This window comes from Gasterosteus aculeatus, chromosome 12 (assembly GCF_964276395.1).
Source record: "Gasterosteus aculeatus chromosome 12, fGasAcu3.hap1.1, whole genome shotgun sequence".
Lineage (NCBI taxonomy): Eukaryota > Metazoa > Chordata > Actinopteri > Perciformes > Gasterosteidae > Gasterosteus > Gasterosteus aculeatus.
The window spans coordinates 19497056-19524238 of NC_135700.1; the positions used below are offsets into that span (position 1 = coordinate 19497056).

Sequence of the window (27183 nt, forward strand, 5' to 3'; positions counted from 1 at the left end):
CCAGTGTCGTGACACTCACACACATTCTTTGCACACACACACACACACACACACACACACACACACACACACACACACACACACACACACACACACACACACACACACACACACACACACACACACACACACACACACACACACACACACACACACACACAATGCCCGGCTCTCCAATCACCTGTATTCTTTCATATATTTTAATCACAGTCTCTCTTCGTGTCATCTGTCCTTTTTCCTTAAAAACCTTTTGGGTCTGGAAGGGTCATGGTGCTGGTTTTGAGCTCACTGGAGGAGGACTGAAGATCAAATTGTCCCTCTGCGCCTCCTCGCGTGGCTCCGGCAGCCATCCTCAGTCCCACTGTGGTCCTAAATCACTGTCCTGCTGCATACCCGAGCTCCTTTGATGTTCCAGCAACCTCTTTATAACACGGATTAATAACCTCCCAGCCTCCTCCCATGATGCTCCTCTCCCGCCCGTGCACCGCCTCCACTGCGAAGGCACGATGAAGTGAAGCTTCAGGTTGCTTCAAGCTTCAAGGTCGGCGTCTGTTTGGTCGGGTTCTGTGGGACGTTAGAAGAGCCGAGCTGTCCCGGGCAGGGCGGAGATTCAGGACTGGTAGAAGTGGTGGTAGTGGTGATGGTGTTCGTGGTGGTGGTGGTGCTCATGCCGCTGCACCATTTGTGCCAGCCCCCCGTCGTACAGCAGCACACTGGGCAGGTCCCTCACCTGCTCCTTCTCCACCACCGGCCCCGGAGCCAGGGCGCCCGCGGCCCTGTAGCCCTGGCTCTCCTTGGACCGCTGCTTGTGCTTACGGTAGGGGGCCGCGGCCTGGTGGGGGGGCGCCTGGCTGGGCAGCGCCGCGGGAGGCGGGACACCTCGGCTCCGCATCACCCTGCCCCCCGTCTGCGCAGGGGGTGCGCGGCCGTGGGTCTTGGGAGAGCGGAGGGCGTGTTTGCCCGAGTCTTGGACTCGCGTGCGGGCCGGGTGGAGGCTGACGGGGGCCACCGCGTCCACAACAGTCTGTAGGCGGCGGTGGTGGTGGGAGTGGGCGTGGCCATTTTCCGGCTCGTGGGAGCGAGAGCGGGCCTGGTTGGACGAGCGGTTCTGAGGCTCCGCTTTCGTCGGCTCTGGGGTGGGAGCTGCGAGGGAGACCGACACAGGTATTCATTTCAACCGAGAGGGCAGAATAAACGGCAGAACAGAAGCGGAGGGGAAACAACAACAGTTGCGTCACATGACTTGTCAAAATGAGCTCATTAAACTGGAATAAATAATAACCTGCAGCTAACTTCTAGCAGCTTCACTTCTCAGGGTTCTTTCTCCGTGCTGATGATTCTGACTCGGTGTGGCAGAGAGGAGATCTCTGTTAGCACTTTTCTAACAGGACCGACATTAAAATAACCACTTGTCATCACCGTCCGTCAGATCAAGGCCGCTGCTTATTAGACCTAATATTTCCCTTTCATGTTGATGGGCCGTAGCCTCGAACACTTGATGTATTGTGCCTGCCTGAGCCCAGATGTTTGTACTGGCTGCTAGTTCTCCCTAATGGCTCCAAGCAGGTGCCGCAGTAATAAGGGCCCCTGGATGCGGCCTCAAAAGGGGCCACACACCTTGTGTGCCCCCCCCTCTAAAGCCTTGGCCTCGGTCCACTCACCGGCTCCAAAGCGGGACGTATAGTTTTCGATGCCTGCCAGGTCCAAGTAGTGGTTCCTGCGTTCCAGGTTCTCATCCACGCAGTGGCGCTGGCAGCCCGGCTGGGTGTGGTGGTCAGTGTGGTGGCGCCTGTGGACACGAGTGGCACCTCTCATTAGGTAGCGGTTCGGGACAGAGAGCCTCAGTGTGGTGGTGTGTGTGTGTGTGTGTGTTGGGAGAAAGTAGGACTAGTGTTCCTTTATGATCAGCAGGGATCATAAGAGGTGATTGTGACGAGATAATCAGAGGTTTACACTTCGCCCCGGGAGGATTTGAGACGCGCAGCCTCTCCTCGGTAAAATGGGAGTCAATTTGGGGTAAAACTAATTAAACTAATCTTAGGTGTGAATCCTTCCTCAAACAACCACTGACCCTAGCCAGGAGAAAGCTCTCCATTTTAAAAAGTCACTTAAGATCAGTGATACAGGACAGCAATGAATTTCACGTTCTTCTTGACACCTCAAATTTCATCAGAGATCGATGTTTTTTTTTTTTTACCTTAAGAGGGCTCGAGTCTTCTTGTCCGCACTCTTCTCTTCTATGCACTTGTCGTTTTTCTCCCTGGGATGGGACATGTCTGTGTATGAAAGACACAAGGCTATTATCAAAGAGATGCACACAGAGAGCAGCCACACACACACACGCACGCACGCACACACGACAACAGTCACACAAGCAACCTTTGTTTTGGGGTTTTACTTTGAAGATCTATGGAAAAGGAAAACAACAATGCTTCATTTATTCTATTTTCAACTCTCAGACTCTTATAAGGAATGGGGAAATAAAAATTTTAAAAAAAGCATGCAGACTTCACAAATAGTTTATTAAGGACTCGGAGATCTGATGCCGTTTCAAATTAGCATGAAGAAAACCGGCGATATTTTCAAAGCTCGCTCTGTTTGAATCTCTCGGTGGATATTTATAGCCGAGACAACAGGAAGCAAATACACAGGAATATATACTTTTTGAGATATTTTTCCCAGACTACTTGTTTACCGAGTCGTCAGTGAGAAAAGTTAAGTTGAATGTAGCTATATTTTCCCGGCAGCTCTGAGGAGGTTGGGGGGCGTTGAGAAAGAAAGGGGAGAAGAGAGGAGAAGAGGGAACTTTGGAGAAAAGAAAAATAGCTGCGGTTATCAAAAGGAGTCGGCACATCTCTTAAGGTTTCTTTCAGCGCATTTGAAGGCAGCGAGGGATGAGGGCTTGGGGGGCGGTCGGGGGGGGTGGCTCCTGTCTTAGCTCTGTCACTCCCCCCCCATCATTAAAAATGAACCCCCATTGAGCGGCAGAGACGGAGCGACGCCGACACCGCGAGGAACAAAGCTCCGACGGGCCTGAAGCGGCCGACTTTCTGCGCGACAACAAACGCATTTCCGGATGAGCCGACAGCAGGCAACATAAGGGGGACCCCCGAAACGCAACGAGACCCCCCCGTTCCCCCCCCCCGATAACGCAAGCTTTACCTGCCGCGCCCTGCGTGCAACTCCTCCAACGCTGGCTGGAGTCGGGAGCCACCGACAGCTTCACCCGCAGCGTCTTGCTGCTGCTGGGAGAGTGGTTGACGGAGGCGTCCACGACCTCGTAGATGGTGTGCAGCAGGCTGGTGATGTCCTGCAGGACAGGAGGGGGGGTGGGGGGGTTAAAAAGGAGTACCCAGCATCCGCGTAGGAGAGATGAGAATCATTGGATCAACGATGAGGTGGGTGTTTTAAAACAGGAAATGGACGGTTTGAACTCGATGTTCCTCATAAGTGTCATGCGTGCTAGAATTTTGAAGAAGCGGCTCGGCGACGGGAGAGCAGAGAAACTTACTGATGTCAGTCGTTTCACTTCGGCTTTCCAAGTGGAAAAAAAAGTACACAAAAAAACTCAACCACAGGGATGCGCGGGTGGCGATTTCGGATAGAGTTCCTATTTGGACAGCTTCCATTGCGCTTAAAGTAACGCAGTCTCTTGTGGCGTTTAGAAGCTATACTTTTAAACTGATGAGGGGTTTTGTGCACCGTACTGAGATAATGGATCCCTCTTGGGTGCCAGCAAGCGTGCCGGATCTTTCCAAACGCCAACCGCAATCTTAAATTTGTCTTGAAAAAATGCCGCCTGGTGTCGATGTGAAATGAGCGGTCTCAAGCGGTGTCTCTATTCTCATTAGCGCTTCGACTGTCGATGGGAACACGGTTTCCCCGGCAGAGCACCTTTGACAGAAGTGCTGAGAATTAAGCAGACACCCTCACAAAAGACTCCAACGGCGTCACTTTGAATCATCAGAAAAAAGCACTGCTGTGAATTCTTCAGGGCCCGGTTCCACATACCGGTTTCAGACACAGACGCACTGTAGGAAAAAAGTTAAATGAAATAAAATAAAAGCTTCCTGTGTCACTTGGTTTCCTTCACTCGCTTTCCCTTTTTTTTCCCCAAATGGCGCAAAGGAATAAAAAAATAAATAAAAAAAGACAGTTGCAGAAGAAAAGCTTTTCTTTCCCCCCCCCTTCTTACCGCCGCCTGCCGTCTCCTGAGCCGCGGAGCCACAGGCACCGCCGAAAAAGCTGCACAGCCAACCGCGCCGAGGACCGCTCAAGTCTCCTTGTGCCGTGTGAAGTCGTTCTCGAAAAGAAAAAAAAAACACGGGCCTTTCTGGATGTTCCCCCTCAGATCCGCACCAGGCAGACGCAAAGCCACGAGGTGCCTCGCGGGAGCGGATACGGGCGCTGAGATTGGGTTTGATGCTTCAGTCCTCACTTTATTTTTTTGGAAGGTGTACGGCGACACAATACAGCGGATTGTAGGACGTACGTGGAAGTTTTCAATTAACCGTCCTGTGTTTTGCAGCTGTGAGCTGCTGACCAGAAGCGTTTTTGGAACAACTAAAACCGGCCCGTGTAGTCATGTTTGGTTGGAGGTCTGTCCTAAAAGATGTCACCTCCAACAATTACCAAGAAGATGTTTATTCACATGTATTCAGTCGGTGTCTTCCCAGGAAACGGAGATCATTACCTCTCTGGTGACTTTGCCGCTGTTGTCGAAGTCGTAGAGCGTGAAGGTCCACTCCTGACGGTTATCCTCCTCCACGGAGACGGCGCACTCCAGCTCCTGAAAACACAGCCGCACTGAGGCGTCAGCGTCACCCGGCGTGTGTGCGTGTCAGCGTGTTCTGCCATTGCCCCAGTTTCATCCAGAGGAGGAGGGAGAGGGGGGTCATATAAAACGACACTCACTTCAAACTGGAGCGGTTTCTGCGCCCCTGCGGGTGATTGGCTGTCCCTCTGCTGCATCTTCTCCTCCACGCAGCATCTGCCAGACTTCTCTGGGGGTAAAGCCACTGCAGGCAGTCACACACACATACACACACACACACACGCACACACGCACAAAGATAAAAGAGAGCGCCTGAGGATGGAAACGTTGGGTGCAGTCGTAACCTGAGGATACGTCGTCGCCGCCGAGTGTTCCTTGTAAACTCCTACTTCCGAGTTTGGCAGCCGCGATTAAGATGTGTCGCGTGTTCAAGTGCTCCTGGTGGGAGATGAACCCACACGGCCCAACAGTCGCACTGCTTGTACTCGGAGCCTGTGTTTTTAATATTTGTAAAACAAGTAGCCTGCTAAATATCTTCTAAAAGCAGCTGTTGGGTTTGGCATAAGTAACGCGTACAGAGGATCACAAACATTACATTTTAAAACCGGCTATTCAGAGCTCGGAGTTAAAAATTTGGTTTGGCCGCCGTGAGCCAGTAGGGTTTATTTACGGTTTACTCGTGATACGCGGTGCGACGTAAGCACAGCTTGGCACTCTCAATCAAAACGTTCTCTTTGGAGCCAGTTGATCCAAGTTGCCTCTACATGTACTGAACACTTGCACGGTTTGTGGCAACAGTTGAAACTGTGGGGGGGGAATAGTAGTAGTGTACACGGTGGATCTAGAGTCACTTCGTTCATTCTCAGCCTCCACTCAGCCACACCCGCTGTATGTTCTACCTCTCGTCATTCATCCTTGAAATGATCATCGGCGCCCCTCACCCAATCGCAGTCCTACGAGCCGCACACACACACACACACACACACACGCACAGACCACACCCCTCTCCCTCCACTGCTCCGCTCTCCTCTGCCACGCTTTGAAGTTCTGATCTCAAACCTTTTGGAAGCAGATCAGACCGGCTGTAAAACAGAATCGCTAATTAATTAAGCCAAGTCGAATCTGAAACACTGTTTGTTTGCTCGCCAACGGAGCAGACACAACAGCCTCATTTTCTTTCCTCCCGATCCAAAGCAGATCAAAGCGGACCCGTCTCATCCCCGGGTAGGAGGAAATGCCAGAAATGAAAGGCATCGTCCCAGGGAGCTTTTACCAACTTTTTGGAGAGGAGCAGCATTTGGGGTCCCGCTGTTTGATCATCCGAGGTGCTCAAAGGGAACGTTGTTGAGCGGGGGGCAAATCTGCTCCGTGGCAGGCTCAACGTGGCGGTGAGATGCTTATCTCGGAGCTAATGAAATGCCGGGAGGAGTACCAGTAATCTGCTATCACCCTCCTCCACCCACCGCCACCACAGACATAAGCAGAGTCTTTATGAGAGGAGCCCAGCCGGGGCATTGCCTGCAAGTCAGATCTGAGGCGCACGACGAGGGCAGCCGAGGCCTCCGCGCCAACACACACACACACACACACACACACACACACACACACACACACACACACACACACACACACACACACACACACACACACACACACACACACACACACACACACACACACACACACACACACACACACACACACACACACACACACACACACACACACACACACACACACACACCCCATTTGGCTGCTGTAGCACTCGCAGCTCCTCGTACACTAGGCGCTGGGCACCAGAGGGGATTCTGGGACGGGACGGACTTCGAGGAGAAATGGTCTTTTCCTTCAGAGGCCACCTGCCCACACGCAAAGTGTATCATTTCATCAGAGACAAACTTTTCCATTGTTCACGAAAGGTTAAGAGAACTTAATAAGAAGAAGCCCGTGTAGGATTTTCTTCCTGCATGCTGGCGGTAATGATGTAAAGCAACATAAAGACCCTTTCATCATCCAGCCTTTCTTCCCTCCTTTCCTCATTACCGAGTGCTTCCTTAAGGCCAGATGAACAGCGGCTTTTAAGAGTGTTGGTCGTCTTATCTCTGCTCTCATTCGTCTTTGCTGTTGTCTTTAGTTGGGTACAAAATGCCGTGTCATTGCTCTAAAACTAAACTGAAGAACCCTTTTCTTAAATTAAATATTAGATAAAGTGTCTCTCATATTCATAATATGAGCCATGAGCATGAAGCTTGAAAACAGCCAGGGAATGAAAACAGTGTCCCATTCCCCTTGACTGAGATCTCATATTAGCCCACTCCAAAAGTTCTGGTATTGTGACGTTCCTCCGTCCACAAACATGACTGTTTCTCCTCCTCCCTCGCCGACTCTGAGGGAGTTTGTAGATTTTTTTTAGATGCCTGTTATGGAAATATCGAGCCAGAATCCACGGAATGTTTTTATTGAAGCGACCGATTTTGGCCTTTGGTCTTTTCAGCAGAGCGTTCTAATGAGCAACATCTGTCCTGAAGGGAGGACAACCTCGGCACGACGTCTGCGACTAATTTACTACTCGTGTTTATCGGTGGCCTTATCTCTCGTCTTACTTTTCAGTCTTTCATCCAGTGAAGCGGAGCTGGGAAAAAAAAAAGTAAATTGTTTTTTTGTTTTTTTTTGCCGCCCTTCCAACACTCCACTTCATCCTCGCGCCCAATCCCGTCTTTTAATGGGAGGGAGAGACTCCTCCCGGAACTCTTAATCCCGGCTCACATCGGGGAAAAACATGAAGGCATCGAGGCACTTTGCAGAGCACCACTGGGGGAGGGGCAGATGAAAGATGGAGGAGGTGGAGATGCGGGAGGGCAGAGTAAAGAGGACCTCATCAGCACATCGTCGGGGCTTAGAGAATGGGTGTGGAGCAGAGGGGAACAACTACAAAAAAAAAAAGAACCCACAAGTACCTAGAGGGCTTTTACAAACTGGTTTTCCTTTAAATTAAAATAAAGGGGAGGGAAAGCAGTGGCGTGAGCTGGTGTAGCCTTTGGTGGAGGGCCTACCTTCCAGACGGTAGTGTTCATCCCCGATCCTCTCTGCACATGCTTCGTCCATGGCATCCTGCTAACAGAAAGAGACAGAAGCGGACGCATAAATCACCGTTTCAGCTCGTATAACGGAGAAGCATCAGATTTCTGTCGCATCAAAAAACAAACATCTTTAACGACGCGTATCCAGAGCAGCGACATGCTTACACATCTATATATGAACCAAGTTTCACAACTGCGCTCGGAGATTAAAGAGCAGCGGAAAGTTTCGGAGGACGGCGTAATTGCAGGACTGAAGCAAACGGAGACGACTTGCGAAGGAAGCATCTGAATCGCTGCCGTCGGCCCTGCAGGATTCTGGGAAACTGGGCTGGGCTATTTCTGTTGCAGCAACGCGTTCAGAGGCTTGGTTTTTTGTTTTTGTTTTTTCAAAACTTTTTTCACCCCCACTCTCCCACCCGCTCTCCTCTGTCTGTTAGCGCATACCGCAGAGGGCCGAAGGGACATGTGATCCCCGGGCTTCACTATGGAAAAGTCCGGCTCGGATATCCATGCGGCATCGCAGTCACCTGCCCCCCCCCCAAAAAACGCTACTCAGGGGGGTCGAGAGACGGGTATGCATGCATGCACACAGCGGTTCGCACAAATTCCAACACTCTCACACAGTACAAAAGCATTTGTACCGGAAATATCAGTTATCAGTTATAACAGTTATCAATGGAAATGATTAACCGTGATAATAAATAATTAACTTCATACGATGCTTAGATATTAAGTGCAAGGTGTTTAGTGTGTGTGGGTCAGCGGGAGGGGATTTTTGTGTAATCCAGAAAGGTAGAAGGTGCTGCGGTGGCCTTGGGAGGAGAATACAGCGAACCACAGAGCTGTCTGCCTGTCAGACTGACGAACAACCCGTCATGGCCGCGTGTCTGTCGTCGGTATGAACGAGTCGACACATGTTCCCCCCCGATCTCGCTACATGACTCTGGTACTGAGATTTGTTGGGATGAACAACGATAAAAGCGAAGGGCCCAATAGCCTGATGTGTTAGAGACAAATATTGTTCATGCGATCTCATTCATTCATTCTGAGGAGGAGGAGAACCAACTTGCCAGCTATAGTCGATTCACTTCATGCTGAGGGCCACAAGGCAACGAAAGACGAACAGTTAACCCAAAGTATCGTTTTCAATAGGCAATTTATTTATGTTAAATGAATGGAGTACTTCAACAAGCCTTCCATTTGTTGAGTTGAATGGAAGGAAGGGTCTGATACTGATTCTCAGTTTATTTGTTGGACAGTTGTCTAGTGTGCAGAGAAACGATTCAACCTACACAGGAGTCAGCTGTCACAGGTTAATCACAGGCTGTCACCCTCAGCAGAGACTCCAGTCTGCAGCACAGTCGAGACATATTTCCCCGCCAAACCATAGAATTATTCATCATGCGAGTGACATCACATAATTCATTTTAGGCGTCCACACACACACACACGGTGTCCTGCAACCCAGGACAGGAGGACGGTCAGGAGGGTAAGGGTTGGTTGGAGCGTTTGGACCCATTCAGACAGATCACAGACCCGGGTCGATCCAAATGATCCAGCAACACTGGCCTCTGTCTCCACCACGTAGCCTCAAAGAAGAAAAAAAAATCTGTGCACATTTAACATTCCTTCGATTTCCCAGACTTAAAGAAAAGCGCATGCACACACACAGCATCTTTTTTTGCTTTTTGATGAACGCTCCAAAATGATTGCGGGGTTAGCCAGGAACATGAGAAAAGGGGGGAGAGGAATGTGCTAATTGGTTGTTGTCTGCGGTGATGGATGGGAGTCGTATTATTAGTGCGTGCTGGGGTTACTCTGGGATATGTTCTGGTCAGTGTAAATAACAAGAATAGAAATATGCCATCCTTTTTTTACTTAAACATATATTATAGACAAGGAAACAAAGAACTAACGGAGATTGCTTATTCTTCACAATGCGTTGATTTGAATTTGACAGCTCTCCTCGCAACCTGATTTAGAAAGCGTTCGACTTCATACATCACACGATAATGACAAGTGTGTGTGTTTCATCAAAAGAAATAACGACTGTTCGAGTATTTGTACTCCGCTATAAATCCGAACCAAAGACTGCATCCATTTCCTCAGATAATAATAAGACAAGAGACCCATCCTCACAATCTGCTGTGATACTGCCTCTGAAGAGAACCAGACTGACCCGACGACACCACCACCCCTTCGGATTCTGGCTCGGATTAATACGATTGTTCAGTTCATAAAAAAAAAGTTAAAAAAAAAAAAACTCATGAACGAGTTCTAAAAATACAAAGTGTTTGCTTCAGAGTTTCCTGCGTTCCCACCAGTCGATAAGTGGGCCGAACAATGAGAGGCTCGTTTCGAGTTTAGTGACAGAAATGCAATTTTCCTGCCACGTTATTCACGTCATCCATCTTGTAGGTAAAGGGGTTAATGCCAATAACCAGTAACTTGAATGACACAAATAGTTAGAAGGGACTCCTGAGTTTGTAACTGAGATGGCTCTGGCCTTCTTTTTAGATTATCACAAACACCGGTTCTAAATCTTTCATCTCCCTTTCAGCTCCACCTATTTTGTTTCATAGACTCCACCAATACATACAAAAGCCTGATGAAGAGAAGGTTTTCGCCAAAACCAATAGAGTTTTTCTATCAAATGTTTTTTAAAAGTGTATAAAGCTGCATGTAAAGCAAAGGACGGAGGTATATACACAGAAGACAGTAGCAATAACTGTATAGTAACTGCATGTTAAAGCTGGTGTTGGACAAGATAGTACATCCATCCAGTTGTCTAAGCCAAGAAGGATGAAAGCGCCAACTCACATCCCCCAGTTTGATTTGAAATGCAAGAGCTCAAAGCGGATTTGGCTGAAACTGCAATGCTGGTCATCCCCCTCCGAAGCGATTTCCACACTAATGAGTAAGAGACGAGGCTCAACTGATGCAACATTTGCAAAGACTTAGTGAATTCTAGCACACATACAGTAACCACAAAACAGCCGCCAATGAGCTAGTGACGGGTACCTCATGAGACCCCTCATTAGAGGGGGTCAAAGGTCAGTGTGGGAGAGCATTTCAGGCCATGGGGGAAGCCCTCACTTTCCCCCTTTGGCAAAACAGCTCAAACGATGGAGAGATGAGGCGGTGACCTTCAACGCCAAAATCGACACAATGTGACTAGTAATTCAGCACATTTGCAGCTGCTCGTCTCGGTCGCCTCCCTGCGTGCCACCAGGGTTCAGAGGTTAAGAGGTCAGCGGTGGCGTCGGGACACAAATTAAACCTTTCCACGCCACCTGGGATCGGCTGAAACTTTTTTCCAGATACCGCATTCACTGTTCTGTGGAGACGGCTGGATGAAGCATCCTGCTTTTATCAGCGGTCGGGTCCTTCAGAGCTTCTTCACAGCTTTGAGGAGAAGAGGTGCATCCCCTGTGTGGTTTAAACTGTGATACTGTAACACAGGACACGGTGTGCCTGCTGCATTACAGCATCCTATCTGCATTACACGCCAACCTGAAGGCCGCTTTGGGCCTGTGTGACGACCCCTGCTGTGGAGGCAGCAGCCTTCCAATGAGATTTGGTGATTGAAGGCACCTGGGCCAGGTGCCCTGAGATTAGAAAGCCCTGTGTTCATTCATTGATTCTGTCGCTCTCTTCTCTCTCCAGCAGACGTCCGGTGTGGTAGGGCAGCCGCCTGTTGAATCCGGTTTTCCTTTGGGTTAAATGCCCTGGACAACACCCACCATTTACACTTTACCCTCATGCACATCCTACACTACTGATAATACTGACATTCGCATCCCATCTGGAATGGTTATGGTTTTTCGTTGTTTGGTGTGTTAAATAAAGAATGTTACACCTCGGAAACCAGTGTAACTCCAATCTTGTCATGGCCCAAAGAGCCAGGTCGTGACAAATGGGGGCTCGTCCAATTCTGGTCAGTGATTTGTTTGATGATCAAGTGTGTAGATTTCGTGTGACGCGTGTTTTTGTGTGGATCAGCTGTGAGCGGTTGGTGCGCGTTTGGTGTGGTGGTGAACGCCAGGTTGTCTCTGTTGCGGAAAGTTTGGGAGTCATGCTGGATTTTGAAGGTTTTGCTCTGGTTCGTTGGTATTGTAGTTCTTTGGTCCGTTGTAGTTGTAGCTCTGGTTCGTTGTAGCTCTGGTTCGTTGGTCCGTTGTAGTTCTTTGGTCCGTTGTAGTTGTAGCTCTGGTTCGTTGTAGTTCGTTGGTCAGTTGTAGCTCTGGTTCGTTGTAGTTCGTTGGTCCGTTGTAGCTCTGGTTCGTTGTAGCTCTGGTTCGTTGTAGCTCTGGTTCGTTGTAGTTCGTTGGTCCGTTGTAGCTCTGGTTCGTTGTAGTTCGTTGGTCCGTTGTAGCTCTGGTTCGTTGTAGTTCGTTGGTCCGTTGTAGCTCTGGTTCGTTGTAGTTCGTTGGTCCGTTGTAGCTCTGGTTCGTTGTAGTTCGTTGGTCCGTTGTAGCTCTGGTTCGTTGTAGTTCGTTGGTCCGTTGTAGCTCTGGTTTGTTGTTCCGTTGTAGCTCTGGTCCGTTGTAGTTCGTTGGTCCGTTGTAGCTCTGGTTTGTTGTTCCGTTGTAGCTCTGGTCCGTTGTAGTTCGTTGGTCCGTTGTAGCTCTGGTTCGTTGTAGTTCGTTGGTCCGTTGTAGTTCTGGTTGTGGAAGCGTTTAGAGGTTTTTTTTTTCTCTTTCGCGAAGTCGATTGCGCGTGGTCCAAAGAGAAAGTACGTGTTGCCGCCCTGATGCGCTGTGTTTGGAGTTTCCCTGTCAGGTTATAGTGGCGTCTCCCCTTTGGGTTGAGTCAGTTTTTTTTTGTAGTGTTGTGGCAACGTGGTTAGTGTCAGCTGTCTATGGACGGTTGTCTCGGGAGCACGTCCGTGGGATCCTGCGTTGTGGCCTACTTGTGGGTGACTTCTCGGACCTGCTGGTTTCCAGTGCGTAATTACCCACCGCAAGCTGCATGAAGACTAGGTGAGTTTAGTAAGAGTTTGGACTAGGCAGTTAGGGGGAATACTCCGCGGGGCAAGTTGCCTTCGTTTGTGTGCGTTTGGGGGGTAATACGGTGCGTTCTGTTTGGTCTGTCTTCCTTGTCGGGTTTTTTTTTGAGCAGCAGAAGGAGCTGCTGATGTTCCGGTTATACTTGGAAACTGAGCAGAAAATTCAAATCGAAAAGGTTCGGCAGCAAACAGAAAAAATGAAACCGGAATTGCAGCAGTATAAATTGAGTTTGATTTGTGACTGTAAGCTTTCGCAGACTATGGCAGAGGAAGGTTTCCCGGAGTCTGTCCGTCTCGGGTTCGATGTTGAGGCTAATTTGCGTTTAATGCCCAGATTTAATGAGAAGGATCCTGATACGTTTTTCACTTTGTTTGAGCATTTGATCATAGATTGTGTGGGGCCTTTACCAACCTCAAGGTCTGGTTGTTCTTCTCTGCTGTCTGTGATGTGCCAGACAACAAGATATTCTGCAGTATATCCTTTGCGTTCAATTTCTGCAAGATCAATAGTGAAGGCCTTGACACAATTCTTTTCAATTTTTGGCGTTACGCGTGTGATTCAGAGCGACCAAGGTTCGAACTTTACATCGCACTTGTTTGGACAGATGTTGAAACGGTTGAAGGTGACTCATAACCGTGCGTCTGCTTATCATGCGCAAAGTCAGGGAGCATTTGAACGTTTTCACCAGACATTGAGTCCTTGTTGCATGCGTACTGCACAGAGAAAGGGAGAGATTGTGAGGAAGGACTACCTTGGCTGATGTTGTCAGCCCGAGAAGGTGTTCAGGAGAGCACTGGGTTTAGTCCCAATGACCTTGTTTTTGGCCATACAGTGCGTGGTCCCTTGGCAGTTCTGCAGGATGGCTTGGGTGACACTGTCAATGGTCTGAATTGTAGTGGTCAGGGTTAATATTGTGATCATGAAATGTAACTCCTGTCATTCTTCACTTTGTTCTCGTCTCTCTCTTAAAATGCTTCTTTTAGGTACCTGGTTGCAGAGCAGAGCTAGTTTCAATGTGGAGGGTGCTAAGGTAGTATGTTTTTGTTGTTGTTTTTGGAGTTTGCGGTGATCCCTGTCGGGACCCCGTCTTAAGGGGGGAGGTGTGACAACCCCTGCTGTGGAGGCAGCAGCCTTCCAATGAGATTGTGATTGAAGGCACCTGGGCCAGGTGCCCTGAGATTAGAAAGCCCTGTGTTCATTCATTGATTCTGTCGCTCTCTTCTCTCTCCAGCAGACGTCCGGTGTGGTAGGGCAGCCGCCTGTTGAATCCGGTTTTCCTTTGGGTTAAATGCCCTGGACAACACCCACCATTTACACTTTACCCTCATGCACATCCTACACTACTGATAATACTGACATTCGCATCCCATCTGGAATGGTTATGGTTTTTCGTTGTTTGGTGTGTTAAATAAAGAATGTTACACCTCGGAAACCAGTGTAACTCCAATCTTGTCATGGCCCAAAGAGCCAGGTCGTGACACCTGCAACCATTGGGCAACCCTCATCAATGCCTATTTCATGAAAAAGAATTTGGATATAGCAAAGCCAGGTTAGCACATATGTGAATAATGCCATTTATAAACACTTTCCCAAGTCGTAATATATATAATATATGAACGTTGATCAACCTTCTCCCCCCCGTAGGTTTTCTTTAATAGTCAAGCTCCAAAGCATTAGGCCTTTGAATTTATTAATGGCAACTAGTGAATATACTTAATAGTCATTAATAGCGGAGATAAACGTCCTTATAGTGCTCACATATAAGAGCGTTCAGAATCAACTCTTCCTTATGGTTCAACTTGTGAATGTAATACACGCAGACAAAGATTTGGTGCGTGGAACGATACAGTGGCAAAGGTCAGTGCCTGTCCCTCAATAACGGAAAGGAGGAAGCCATGACGTTATTTTATTAACATTATTTTGGATAATGCATGAAAATGCCACGTTGCTGTTTATACGTTCATCAAGGAGCAGTGCGCTCTGCTCGCCTACCTGGGTCAAAATAAGTACCGTAGAAAAAAGGACAGCGAGGGAATGCTGGACCAGAAAGAAAAGAGCCTTTCGCTTCATGTGTCCTCCTTCGCTGTAGACACCGACCCACTGGGCCCAGTTTCTTTTCCCTACTACGAGAGTACGTTTGAAAAAAACTAAAAGGGTAATATGTACTTGTATGAGATTGTGGGGGGAAGTTCCCACGAGGCCTCTTGGTCTCTACGCTGTCTGCCTCCGCGACCCACCACGCGGACTGGCGACAATTTATGCGGCCGGCGACAGCTCGCCTTGATCGCTCGCCAGGGCTCAGCGGCGGCGGACCTCTGGAGCAACAGAAGCTCTGCTGGCACCATCAACCCCCCCCAGCTGAAGTTTATGAAACACTAATGGAGAAAACAGCTGCATGAGATTGTTGTTTTATTTAATCTAGTGCACACACAGCCCCCCCCAATGTTGAAAACTGAGAAGTAAGACATCAGCAAACAAACAAAAAAGAAAGCTTGCTTTGGTTTTTAGAGCTGCAAATTAGCTGGTGGTGTAGAGTTACTCGCAGAGGACCTCAAGAGAGGAAATACCCGTCCCTCTCCACCAGCCCCAGGAGTAAACTGAGATTCACCAGAGGCACGTTCAAAAGGGCCGATCTGGAGCAGTGGCTATCCCGCAATCGGCCCACCAGTCATCAGAAACACTCAGCTTTTTTTAAGCGGTTCTTCAGCTGGAGTGCTCCTCACCTTCCAGCGGCGTTAAAACGGCCTCTTGCAAAGCCCCACGTAGCCGTAGCGCACGACGCCCCGAGATGCAGCCAAGATAGAGAGTGTTGATGTGAGGTGGCGAAGCGCTGCTCTGCCTCCGAGTGAGGCTTCAAAGGGGATCAGTTTTCACACATGAAATAAAGATCTCAGATAATCGAATATAGCATCTCAGAGGCGACGCGTCACGCGAGACGCTCGCATTTCTCAGCAGCCAGACAAGATAAATCAAGTTGTTTTTTTGTTTTTGTTTTTTTACGCAGAGACTTATCGGGCCTATCTTCGCGAGACGCATCGAGGTAGCAATCGTGCATTTGCTCCGGTAGGGCGGACACCCGGGCCATCCAAAATGCCGCAGCTTTGCAAACAAAGCCGGCAAAAAAAAGGCTCTGATGAGCCGTGCCAAGAGGGGGGGAGTCGTATCAGCGGCGTTTTACAATGCAACTGTATGGCTTTGATAAGCGGCTCGATGCCTTTCCAGAGGTCGCACGTTGTAAATCGTTTGATGTTGAGCCCTTCACACGCACTATCTAGTTGATGCTTTTAGTCCGACGGTGCATTTAAGGGACACAAATACTACGCCGAGCTTGAGCAGCATTAGTTCACAATGCAACAACAAGAAAAAAAAAAGAAGTCATTAACCCTCAATTTTGAAGCCACATTTGGACACTGTAGCTCTCTACTGTGGGGCTCAGACTTTTGTTTGCCTTGACTTTTCACCATCTCCAGAGAAAGGGCAGTGCTGGAGTTGCGTAGGTCAACAAACTGGATGCATAATTGGGCAAGAAAGTCCTTCAACTTTGCCGACTGAAGAGGACTAACGTGTAATTTGACGTCTCGGAGGGAACATCAAAGACAGACACCTTCTCCCCCATACACACCCCCTCGGTCACGGCACACCCTTTTCTCGGCACCCCAGGATGGAAATTATAGCCGCCGAGTTAGAACCCATCACCAGGCAGGTTGGAGGAAACCGCTCTATGATTAAAGTGTGCATGGTCAGCAACACCGAGGGGAGGGGGGGGTTGAGCAGACAGTACACGCCACAGGGGTTTACCGTGCTAACTGGAGTTCACCACACAGGTCATGCACAGATTCTCCACACACACACACACACACACACACACACACACACCAGATAGAAGAAAGGGGCGCTCCATAGCGAGGAGGTGTGGTTCAGTAGACTTTCTGGACCATCTATCGAGTCAAATTATACCGTGTGCCTGCTCAAATGAACACCGTGACATTGCTGGATGAGGCTGCAAGGATGTGAGCATGCATGTGTGCGTGTAAATTGGTGTAGATTATTGTACACGCATTGTTTGCAATATCTTTTTTTTTTTTTTTTTGACGCCCTTCATTTGTTCGGGCCACAGCGATCAGCCATCGCCCTCCACGTCAGATCAACATTGCAAACACTGCTGGTCACATTACCTCACCCACATCAAAGGGCTGCCTCCTGAAAGGCTCAGTGGAATATTAGCAAAGATTTACAGCCTTCATCTCTTTGCTTCAGAAACATGCTGATCTGAGTAATCTCCCGCACCCTCCCTCCCTTTCTGTGTGAAGTTGCCCAACACTTTAATGACCCATTTACAAAACTTTTACACCTGCAAAGATAAGCTTTTACAACTCAGCCAGCCCCTCGGGTACCAAAGCCTACCTGTAACTCAAGGTAACAGCCTTTATTAGCTGTGGCAGAATATGTAACAGCGGCCATTAACATGTATCACACTGTTTACCTCAAAAGGGAAGCGGAGGGAGAGGATACAAGATGTCGAGATCAAGTGTGAACTGTGTAATCCCCCTACAGCAATTCAGAGACACCAGTTCATGAGCGTTTCCTTCAAGAAAACAAAACCTGGGCTTAAGTCCCAAATATTTCCTTCAAACCTGCTCTACATGCACAGAGTTCGTGAGCCCTGCAGCGATGCCCATTAAACGAGACAACCGGCCCAGTAATTGTTATCTTTGTGAGCTGTGAAACGTCCCGCGTTGTCATCATGGTAACAAGTGAGCAGACACAACCACCTCCGTCTCGGCCCTCGAGTTTTCGTCGGGAGGCAGAAGCCTCAAAAAACGCATAGTCCCCCAGCCTGAATGAACTCCACTCTGGGACCTCGCATTCCCAAGAGGAAGCGCTGGTTTGGAAGGGAATGCCGACAGCCTGTCGCTTGGCCTTGATTTACAGATGCACTCTGCTCGCCAAGAGCAACAAATCACAACATTATGACCCTCTGAATCTAGAGTGAAGCTCGGGTTCAAGGAATGAGAGGAAAAAAAAAAGACAGGAGGGGGGAGTCAGTTGCAAAAATGACACAGCATTTTAAAAAAGTATGTTATGGTACAGCGTTAGGATATCTCACCCTCCAAGAAGAAAATGAGCTCCTTCAAAAAAAAAGGACCGAGCCGTCTGGCTGAGGTGGCATACGCATACAGTGTGTGTGTGTGTGTGTGTGTGTCTAGGATGGATTATACAGTTCAGATGAGTTGGCAACACGCCTGCTTCACTGCATGTTGTGTATAACAGCGAGTGTGCTGCGCGGCGTCTGGAGGGTCTCAGTAATTAGTCGGAGATCTCTGTGAGTGGAGACAGCCCTTCAGTCGTCTGGAGGGGGGGGGGGGGGGCTTCAGACGCCAGTCTCGAGTGCCGCAAAGTGTGGGAGGAACAAGGTTTTAGCCAGGAAGTCTGCCTCGAGGGCAGCAGGAAAGTGACGCGCGCTTCCATCTTCAACCGCAGCCCAATAAGAAGAGACACCTCCGGGACTCGTCATATGAGAAGTTACAAGGACATTATAAAAATGTCTTGGCTGAGGACTTTGATGTTTTCTCCCCGGACATTAAATGGCATTTTCAAAATTCAAAAGATTTATACAAGTCCTAAAGTTCGACAGAAAACCTCTTCCCTTTCTTGTGGTTCTCACCCTTATCAAGCCGGGACGCGTTCCATTACGAAATGAAAGGCTCTAATGTTTTCATCCACGTTCGCAATCTGATCCACTAAACCGGTTATGGAAGTTGTCATGGTTGCCATTCTGTAGTCTGGATGTCATCTAGCCTCTAGACACATGAGGATGTGTCATAAAAGCTTATCGTTATGCTCAGAACTTTACAACTACGCCAACGGCTAGAAACCACCAGCCTGTTTTGCTTCACTAAACCTCGGCGCTGCACTCCACGCCGGAGCGCCATATGTTGCGTGGCGGTCATCTAAAACCTTTGACGTGTGCGTGTTGACCAGATGTGACTGTACTTACCCCCAAATGTCTTTAATCACACAGTGTGTTTCAACTTTGCGAGTAAACATTGCAGCAGACACTTCAACAACAACATACAAGCAGGCTGGTGCCAAGGGAGGCGGCTTCTATTGACAGCGGACTGGAATCAGCGACCGGTGCCGCTTGCTCGCTATAATAAATTGGTCGCGAGTTAAATTATGCTTAAATAGGTGTGCTGTACACAAAAGAAAAAGGAGAAAGATAGCTTATTCCCAGCTGTATTGCAGCTACGCTAAAAGTTAACTGATCTTATCTCTTTCACACTGACAGTAGCGCTGATATGGAACGCCAGATATGAAAAGTTAACCCTATCCATAAAGAAGATCATGGTGGTGATGGATTAGTTTATGGTGGACCACAGGAATACTTTACACCCATCACTGATAAAGGCAACGTGATCTAAACTGTATCCACCGTTCGAGTGAGATGTTTTTCTCAAAAGCACGAGCGAAAGAACAGGGTGGGGGGGGGCGACGGACGGGTCGAATGTTCCGTTGGGGAGCACCGAGGTCGGCCTGCTACATCGGATCCTGCAGGGTGGAGCCCCCTCTTTAGGTCACCTGTGGGGCGTAAACACACGAGGGGAGGACAGCTTTCCTTCCAGCGAAACCCCCCCCTCACAGACCTCCTCGAGCCGCGGCGCCTACAGGAAGAGCCCGAGCGCCCCGTGGCCTGCAGGAGGCACAATGCTGCCCCCTCCGCCCACAACTCTGTTTATCCAAATGCACTTCCTTGTGTCGTCCATCGCGAACAAAACAAGCGCGGAGGGAAGTGGATGGGGGGGCAGGGATGAACGTATATTCACACGTTAGGGTAAACAAAAGAGTAATGTGCCTGTGTGCTTCCCGTGCGCTCCCCCACGGGAGCTCGGTAGCGGTTTTTCCTTTATGCAGATGTTGATCACATCCTATTTGAGAGCCACTTTGAGTGCTGAGCCGAATTATTCAGCACTTACTGCGCCGGGCCAGAGCGCAACCCGCGGGGGAACCCGATAAACAAACAAGAGAATTATTTGCGGGTTTAAACACTTAAACGCCCACTTCAGCGGATCCTTTTAAGGGGCTGATTAAAATGGGCAGAAGAGCTCAGCGGGCTCAGCGAACCCCCCCTCCTCCCCCACCCTCCTTATATCACCTAGAGTGAGTATATTTAGGGTTGGACACATAAGAAGGTATCTCTAAGTTACGGAGCAGCGTCACAAACCTGATCTGTTTGAGTCAGATAAGAAAAAGGTTAATAAATGAGGGCTGATCAGTTAACTAATTATTTATCTTTTAGAACAACAAAAAAAACAATTGCAAAACTTTTCTTAATTGCTTGTGGTGTGATGTGATAAACAGACTGTAAAGCCCTGTCAGGAAGGTGATTTGTGATTGTGGGCTATACAAAAGAAAATGAATTTAACCGATATGCAACCGCTCATATTTTAAGTTATAATAGAGATTTTGGTTTGGGATGAAAACCTATTTTTGACTTTTACCAAAGTCAAGGCAAAGGACGTTAAATTAAGTCTTTGTGTAGGTGGACTTGTGCAGTGCCTGCTTTGCATCCTAAAGTGTCCAAATCATGTTGACATGTCCTCTGGTCACCAGCAATACACCCACGTGTGTAATGGATACACACTTGCTTTATAGTTGGATTACCTGCTCAGAGTATCACTTTATTTATACTAAACACTTGCCACGTGCTTATCAATTGCAAGCCATTTCAGTCCGTGTCTACATTACAAAAGACAAAACGGAAAAACTAAACCGCCAAACATCCTAAAAATACAGCCGCTTCTTAAAACTGAAGTGAATGCCATCCTCAAGTGTGGAATAAAACCTGCCAGGCTGAATGCATCTGTGGAGGGGTGGCGGGAGACACTTTGATCAACAGCTCTACGTATACGGAGCATATATTTGGGGAAACAAAGCAAAATCGCAGCCGCTAATCCTCTGCGGTTTAGAGCACATTCCCCCGGAATCCTTTGATCTCTGGAGTGCATCCGGACAGCTGACTCCAGACTGCACACGCACACGCGTGAACACATTTGCACATACGCGAGTGTCATTCCATTCGCACCGCGAAGACGACAAGTGGCAGGGCCGTATTCCCCACGGCACCGTCACCGAGCAGCCAATCAATGCCGTTAGAAACCCTAAGCATTTCAGCGCACTTGTCCGAGAACTCAGCAGTCATATTAAAATGTGAATGTGACGTGAGGCCGCCCTTGTGAAATACACAGGCGAGGTTGAGGTGGTGATGCTCAGGGGCAAAAAAGGAGGAAATGGGATAAACCTGTTCAAGTGTCCACATGCCACTCGGGCTTTGTCTCGCTCATATATCACAGAGGAAACGTCTCCACAAAAGAACCTTTTTCACAGAAACCAAGAGTTGCTTTGTCACACGGGAAAAGTCTCAGACTTTAAGTAATCTAGGTGACACGCGATGCCGGTTGTGACATTAAAGCCTCGAACCTTCTGGGCCCCCTGAGCTACGTTGACGTCAGCCGGAGACTTCCACGCCACCAAACCCCCCCCCCCCCCCCCCCCCATATGGCCAGGTGCTACGCCTCCTCCCCATAAGGCTTTTCTTCTCTTTAGAGTGTGGCTTCAAAACTTTTCTCACAGCCTCTTCTTCAAAGAGCAACAACAGGCCCCTCGGTCCCTTGGGAGCACGGAGCCCGATGTGGGGGGGGGGGGGGGGGCACATACGTCACACGGCGCGCACAAGAGGCCGGCCGGTGGGAAAAGCAAAACGCACGGGGCGAAAGGACAGGGGGGGAAGGCGAGAAAGGAGGAAGAGGAGTGTGTTTTTATGAAAAGGTGCTTTTCAGCTTGGAGGAACGAGGGCCCTCCGCTTTGTGAGGACGACAAGCACAACATGCGAGGAGCGAAAGACGAACGGTGCGCCGCGTCTTTCATCAGACCCGCAGGCCGAGGGAATGCGGTGAATAGCTCTAGGCCTACTTCCAAAAAGAAAAAGAAAAAAACGTTCTACTTAAATAAATTAATAAAAGAAAATCAAAGGGCTAGCAACCATCTGTGGGAAAAGGGGCTTGGGGGGGGGGGGGGGCAGAAGTTTCACTGAGATTCACTTTTGAGTTGAGCTCCTTCGTCAGACGTACCTTCTCTTTTTAGTCTGCGTTCAACCAGACAAGCTGAGGAGTGCTGAGATATTAAGATAAAAGATATTATGATAAATTCTGAGAGCAAGGGGGACTTGTGGGAGACGTGAGGGGGCTTCTTTTAACAACACACAGGAGGCGGGGCTTCACGGCAGAGGAGGAGCCATCAGTGTCACTTCTGACACTTCCCTGAGTGGCCCACTTCAAATTCAGTCTCATTTCATCAGCCGACACAGGGCCGCAGGGTGAACGCGAGAAACAGATGGAGACCAGGAGGGAGGGAGGGGGGGGGGGGGACCAGAGCAGAGGAGGGGGAGGGGAACTTGAAGTATAGAAAAAAGGGGAACCCTTGGGTTGAATAACATTTTCCTTTTTAGCTCCTCTTGACATGCTACCAACAGAATGGACTTTTATTTCATCTGATGCCAAGAGAAGCTGCCCCAAGATTAGCCAACAGAAATGTCAACTTCTAAACACTATCAATGCCCGTAACATGTGGGATTTAGAGGTGGGTGAAGGATCTGATTGTTTGGAGACCCACAGATGCACCTTGCCACACAACTCCCTGTCTGTCTGTCATGCTTAAACAAACCTCATCCGACTGCACGACTTGTGAACGGGTGTAGCGTCGGCATGGCGACATCGGCAGGATCTCAAGGGCACGTTTAAGTCCCGACGGATCCTCGCGTGCTGGTTCTCCGTTAGATTCTCCATTAGTGGTTTTAAATCAGTCTTCAGAGCAACGGGCTTGCATGAAATTGGCGTTGTTCCCAATGGAAATATAGTTTGGAAAACAGATCAGATCAAAAGAATTCCAAGCGTGGACTTCCTGCTGTTGACACTCGACCCACATTCTCCTGGACCCCGGTTCAGTTGGGAGGGCTGCTCAAAGAACAGGGGTTATAAATAACTGTCTCACCAGGTATTCCATCCAACATGGGCAGCGTTAAAAGCTAAGAGAGTCGAGCGCACATCCACTCACCTAAAGTTTTTAAACTTCTACTCAAATAGCGTTAAGACTTGTGATACATTTAAAGCATGTTAATATTTTCTTGACTGAAGGTTTGATTTAAAATAAATTCACACAGAATAGGAATAATTTTTGATTATAGTTTTTAGGTCAAATTACTTACTTACTTACTCATAGACGGAAATGAATCCATAAATGATAAAGATACGTTACGGATCTGATAACATTTGTGTGCCACAAATCTTGCAACTGGAAATTATCTCAATGTACTCAAATTAAGTTGCATACCGATTGCACCCCTTTCAAAACGTAAACAGTAGGGTTTGGGATTTTCTTATAGAAGCAAGGAACTAAACCATATTTTACTCAGTCAAAAGGCATTAATGCACACACATCTCAAACGGTCATATCGGATTCATTGGCAGAAAAAAAATGGTTGAAGGCAGTTTTGTGTATGTATAAATATATAATATACACTGAATATGGTATTGTCCCAATTTCAAAATGTAACACCTGAATGTCCTAGATATTTGGGAGTTGTGTGTGCGAACATGTTTCTGTCCTCTATGCATTGCATATTCAAACAATTACTTGAAATGTGTAGAAATATGTTCCTTAACACAAGAAGCAAAGAAACGTTTTAAACTTTCAGATTAAAAATAAAAAGGCTGTCGTTATGAATCACAAATACAAAAGTACATATATATTGATGGTGGAAACACCTTTCTTCTTTTATTCAACCCCCCCTCGGAGCTACATAAGCCATTAGGCACCCGGAAATGAGACTAACCATTTTATTCCAAAACATCCAATCCTTTCAGCTCGTCTTCCATCCCAGGCCAAAACTTCTCCCACACAAACAACACGATTGTTGTGATGCTGCACCTGGTTATTTCAATGAAACAAAATGAACTTTTTCCAGGTAGCAATGTGACTTTAAATGCTTAAATTCCCATTGGTGGATGAAGCCCACTCAGCACTTAAGCACGCTGTTCTGCTGCAACAAGCTCTGCAAGAGTTATATAATAAGAGTTTTAGGGGGGGTTTTAGAGAGATCGCCAACAAATGGCCCCAAGACAAAAGCCTGACGTGAGAGGGGCCGCTACGGCATGAAGATGTTTAATGCAGCTTTGGGCACGTGTCAGAATTAGCGACACCATGCCGTTGAAACAGGAAAAGCGAGTCCCATCCTCCCAGCACAATTGATTGCTTGCAAGTCAATAATCAACTAAATAAAGACGACCACAACCTCTCTCTCACCACTAACTCCCCACGCAAAGCCATGGCCGCCCTTCAGGCCTAATCGAAGGTATCGTAAAGACACCTCGCTGAAGGAGGAAAAAAAAACAATGGTGGACTTTGGACCTGGTTTGGCGGGAGTCAGTGGAGATTTCAGTTGCCTTCGTCGAGTTTTGATGCACACACATTCACGCAAATCAATCCACATGTCAACTGCAACCTAAAAGGAACAATCAACAACGGAAAGGAGTACTACAAATAGGTGCTCTAATTTGTTAAAATGCACCTGGATCTGGTCTGCGTTTGATGGGTAGATGCATTTCTGCACAAAGTGTCTAGCTCCACGCTGAAGGAACAGATTTTCCTTCTCTTCTTCTCGATGGGCTCCAATTCCTCAAACACGCTGCCTTTGAGGAAGGTCTCACTAACCAAAAAGAGGCTTAAGTCTCCTCTGAAGCCATTCCAAAAGGATTTCCCCACTTGACAACAACAGCGCAGTGTTTGCAGCGGTGCCAAAAAAAAAAAAATACAAAACAAGCCTGACCTCCAACATTTCTCCCCAGCCTTTAACAATCCACACTTGTCACCAGACTGTCACACCGCGATGCTTTCAACTCAGGCCCCTCAGATCAGTGCAGAAAGAACAAAGATGTGTCACGAGCGCAGGAGAGGTAACATTCATTTTGTCAAAAAGGGAAACAGGGAAATAAAAATGCGCACGCTAGATGTTTGCTCAAGTCAACAGCGAGCATGTGTGTGTGTTTACATTTATGTGTTTATTTTAAAACACGCACAAAAGAAAGTGCATCACTCATCGGCAGATGTTCTCACAACATGAAACCAGAAAAAGCTCAATCTTTGCCGCCAGCATGAATATTTCTCCACAAATATTAAATGTACGTCTACCAACGAAGCTTTTAGAAAGTTTACTCATATTACCTATTAAGTGAAATGCCTTGAAGCACAAAGTAAGTAGGGGTGGGGGGGGACACCGCAAACACCTCGTCCCAATTAAGTGAAATACGCACAAGCACCGCGAGCACACACAATTCAAACGCGCATCTATCACGCTACACTTGTACATATAAAATACGTGTACTCGGACGCGTGTACTCACCCGTGCAGCCGACCCGCAGCTATCCTCGCGGTGACAGTCCCGTCGCTCGAGGGGAGCGCTCGTGCAGTAGTATTTCTGCTTCAGGAGCCAGTCGTCGATGCCCTTTCTCGCCAAACAGGCGTTGACTACAAAACTGTCGCCTGAAACAAAGAAGCGCACTTTTTTCTTTTCTTTTTTAGCGGCTGCACGCGAGAACGCCGCCGCGCTCGCGTGGAGCACGAGCGGTCCTGTATCTTCAACAACAAAAAGAGTCGGGAGTGTCTTAATGAGCTGCGAGGAAAACGGTTTCCGCGGCTCACAAACTCACCGAAATTTAAAAAAAAAAGACTTTTTGTTTAAAATTGTGGTTATTTAAAAAAGGGAGAGAAATAAGCGCGCTTACCTTCTGGGCTCTCCCTCGGTTTACAAATAGCGGCTTGAGAGAGAGAAAGTCAGGAGACAATGAATAGTGTTACTTGAAAGTAGCGCAGCACAATAAGTGGGATTTCTCCCCGGAATCAGAAACCTTACCATGTTTCGAGTGCAGTTTACCCATTTCTATGCATCGGGTTGGAGTTGAAAACCATCAGAAGAATATAATCCAGAAGAATAAAAAGAAAAGAAAAAGCGGCTCCGATATCCAGACAGCGGAGCGTCCGTGGAGACCCGGGAGCAGACTGCGCGGGGCTCGGTGGAGGACCGTGTGACCGGAGAGCCTTTGATCCCGAGCGACGCTGCGCGAGACGGGAAACGCAGGACGATACGCGACTTCCTGTCAACCCTTTCAGAATAAACCATTTGGCGTGGCGAGGCACGCGTCTGGGGACAACACAATGAAAAATGTATGGCGTGAGCTCTAATAGCGATATGAAACGTGAAACCAGAAACAATTACAACGTATTCCCATTCCCACCAGGGATATGAAAAACGTGCCTCTTCGTGCCCCACATGTTTTTATTTTGAAAATAAATACAGCCACTTCCGATGTGGTTTTCGTTGTATTGACGCAGCTCCTTTCGCGGTCTCTTCAAAGAACATATTAGGCATCATGCAAACCTTCATCTCAATCGCCAAAAGAGATTATGATTTACTCTGAAACCAACACTGCAAGCAAGAGCGAGCAAACGCACCCAGTATTATAAGTTGTTCTGGGGGCTTCCACGTGTTCCTGGAGGGCTTTCAGGACTCGAGCAGGTTTGGGACCAACAACCTCAGCTCAAACAAATCCAAATCACAACATGTAGTTTTGTAGCATGTTAGTTGCGAGGAAGTCAGAAGTCAGTGACTGACAACATCTAAAATTAGAAAGCGTTTGCAACAATGTAACTTCCATAATTTAGAGTGAACAATCAACATTGCATGACATGATCAACTTAAAACCCGCTTGTGTTGTCTATTGACACATATAGTTGTTCCATTTTAGTGATAAAACGCACTACACAGTGATGCTATCGCAGGGGCTTCCTGGGGACAACATCTTATCACAATGTCTTTAACATGAGAAAAAACGTTTAAAAATCCCAGTGTAATTGGACTGAGGCAGAAGATGAAAAAAGGCTAAGTTTCTTTTGAAGTCTTAAATTAAATAATAAAAGACATAGAGGCCACTGTGCCATGTGGTGTGCCATGCTGCTGCTGGCGCAATGTGACATTAAGACACACAGAGCGCTTTGAGCATCGTGAGAAAGCTGAAATTCACAGATTAAGTTTAAGAATTGGGAACTTTTTGCGATTTTCAATCTGTGTCTGTTGAATCGCATAGAATAGTTTAACTCCAGAAACCATTCATGCGATTGTTAGTAAAAATGTATGATAAAAGAAAATGTAATTAGTTATCCTAGAAACAAGAACAAAACATTTCATCCATTTGTGATGAATCCATTTCAT

General features: G+C 47.9%; 1 protein-coding gene across 3 annotated transcripts; it reads right to left on the bottom strand.

The window, feature by feature from the left end:
* Nucleotides 1-198: 198 nt before the first annotated feature.
* nkd1 (NKD inhibitor of WNT signaling pathway 1) lies at nt 199-26052 on the bottom strand. Of its 3 annotated transcripts, none has more exons than XM_040163715.2 (10): nt 25828-26052; nt 25700-25732; nt 25318-25457; nt 7828-7885; nt 4915-5018; nt 4694-4789; nt 3163-3310; nt 2198-2276; nt 1662-1789; nt 199-1143 (listed from the first exon to the last, which is right to left on the bottom strand). In XM_040163715.2, the coding sequence occupies exons 1-10, from the start codon at nt 25850-25852 to the stop codon at nt 611-613; spliced, it is 1344 nt and encodes a 447-aa protein (XP_040019649.1). In that variant the 5' UTR covers nt 25853-26052; the 3' UTR covers nt 199-610. The 3 variants fall into 3 exon arrangements, with proteins under 3 accessions (XP_040019649.1, XP_040019640.1, XP_077941682.1); XM_040163706.2 differs by having other exon boundaries at nt 7828-7888; nt 25828-26032; XM_078085556.1 differs by lacking the exons at nt 25318-25457; nt 25700-25732; nt 25828-26052 and adding an exon at nt 8020-8155 and having other exon boundaries at nt 7828-7888.
* Between the last annotated feature and the right edge of the window lie 1131 nt (nt 26053-27183).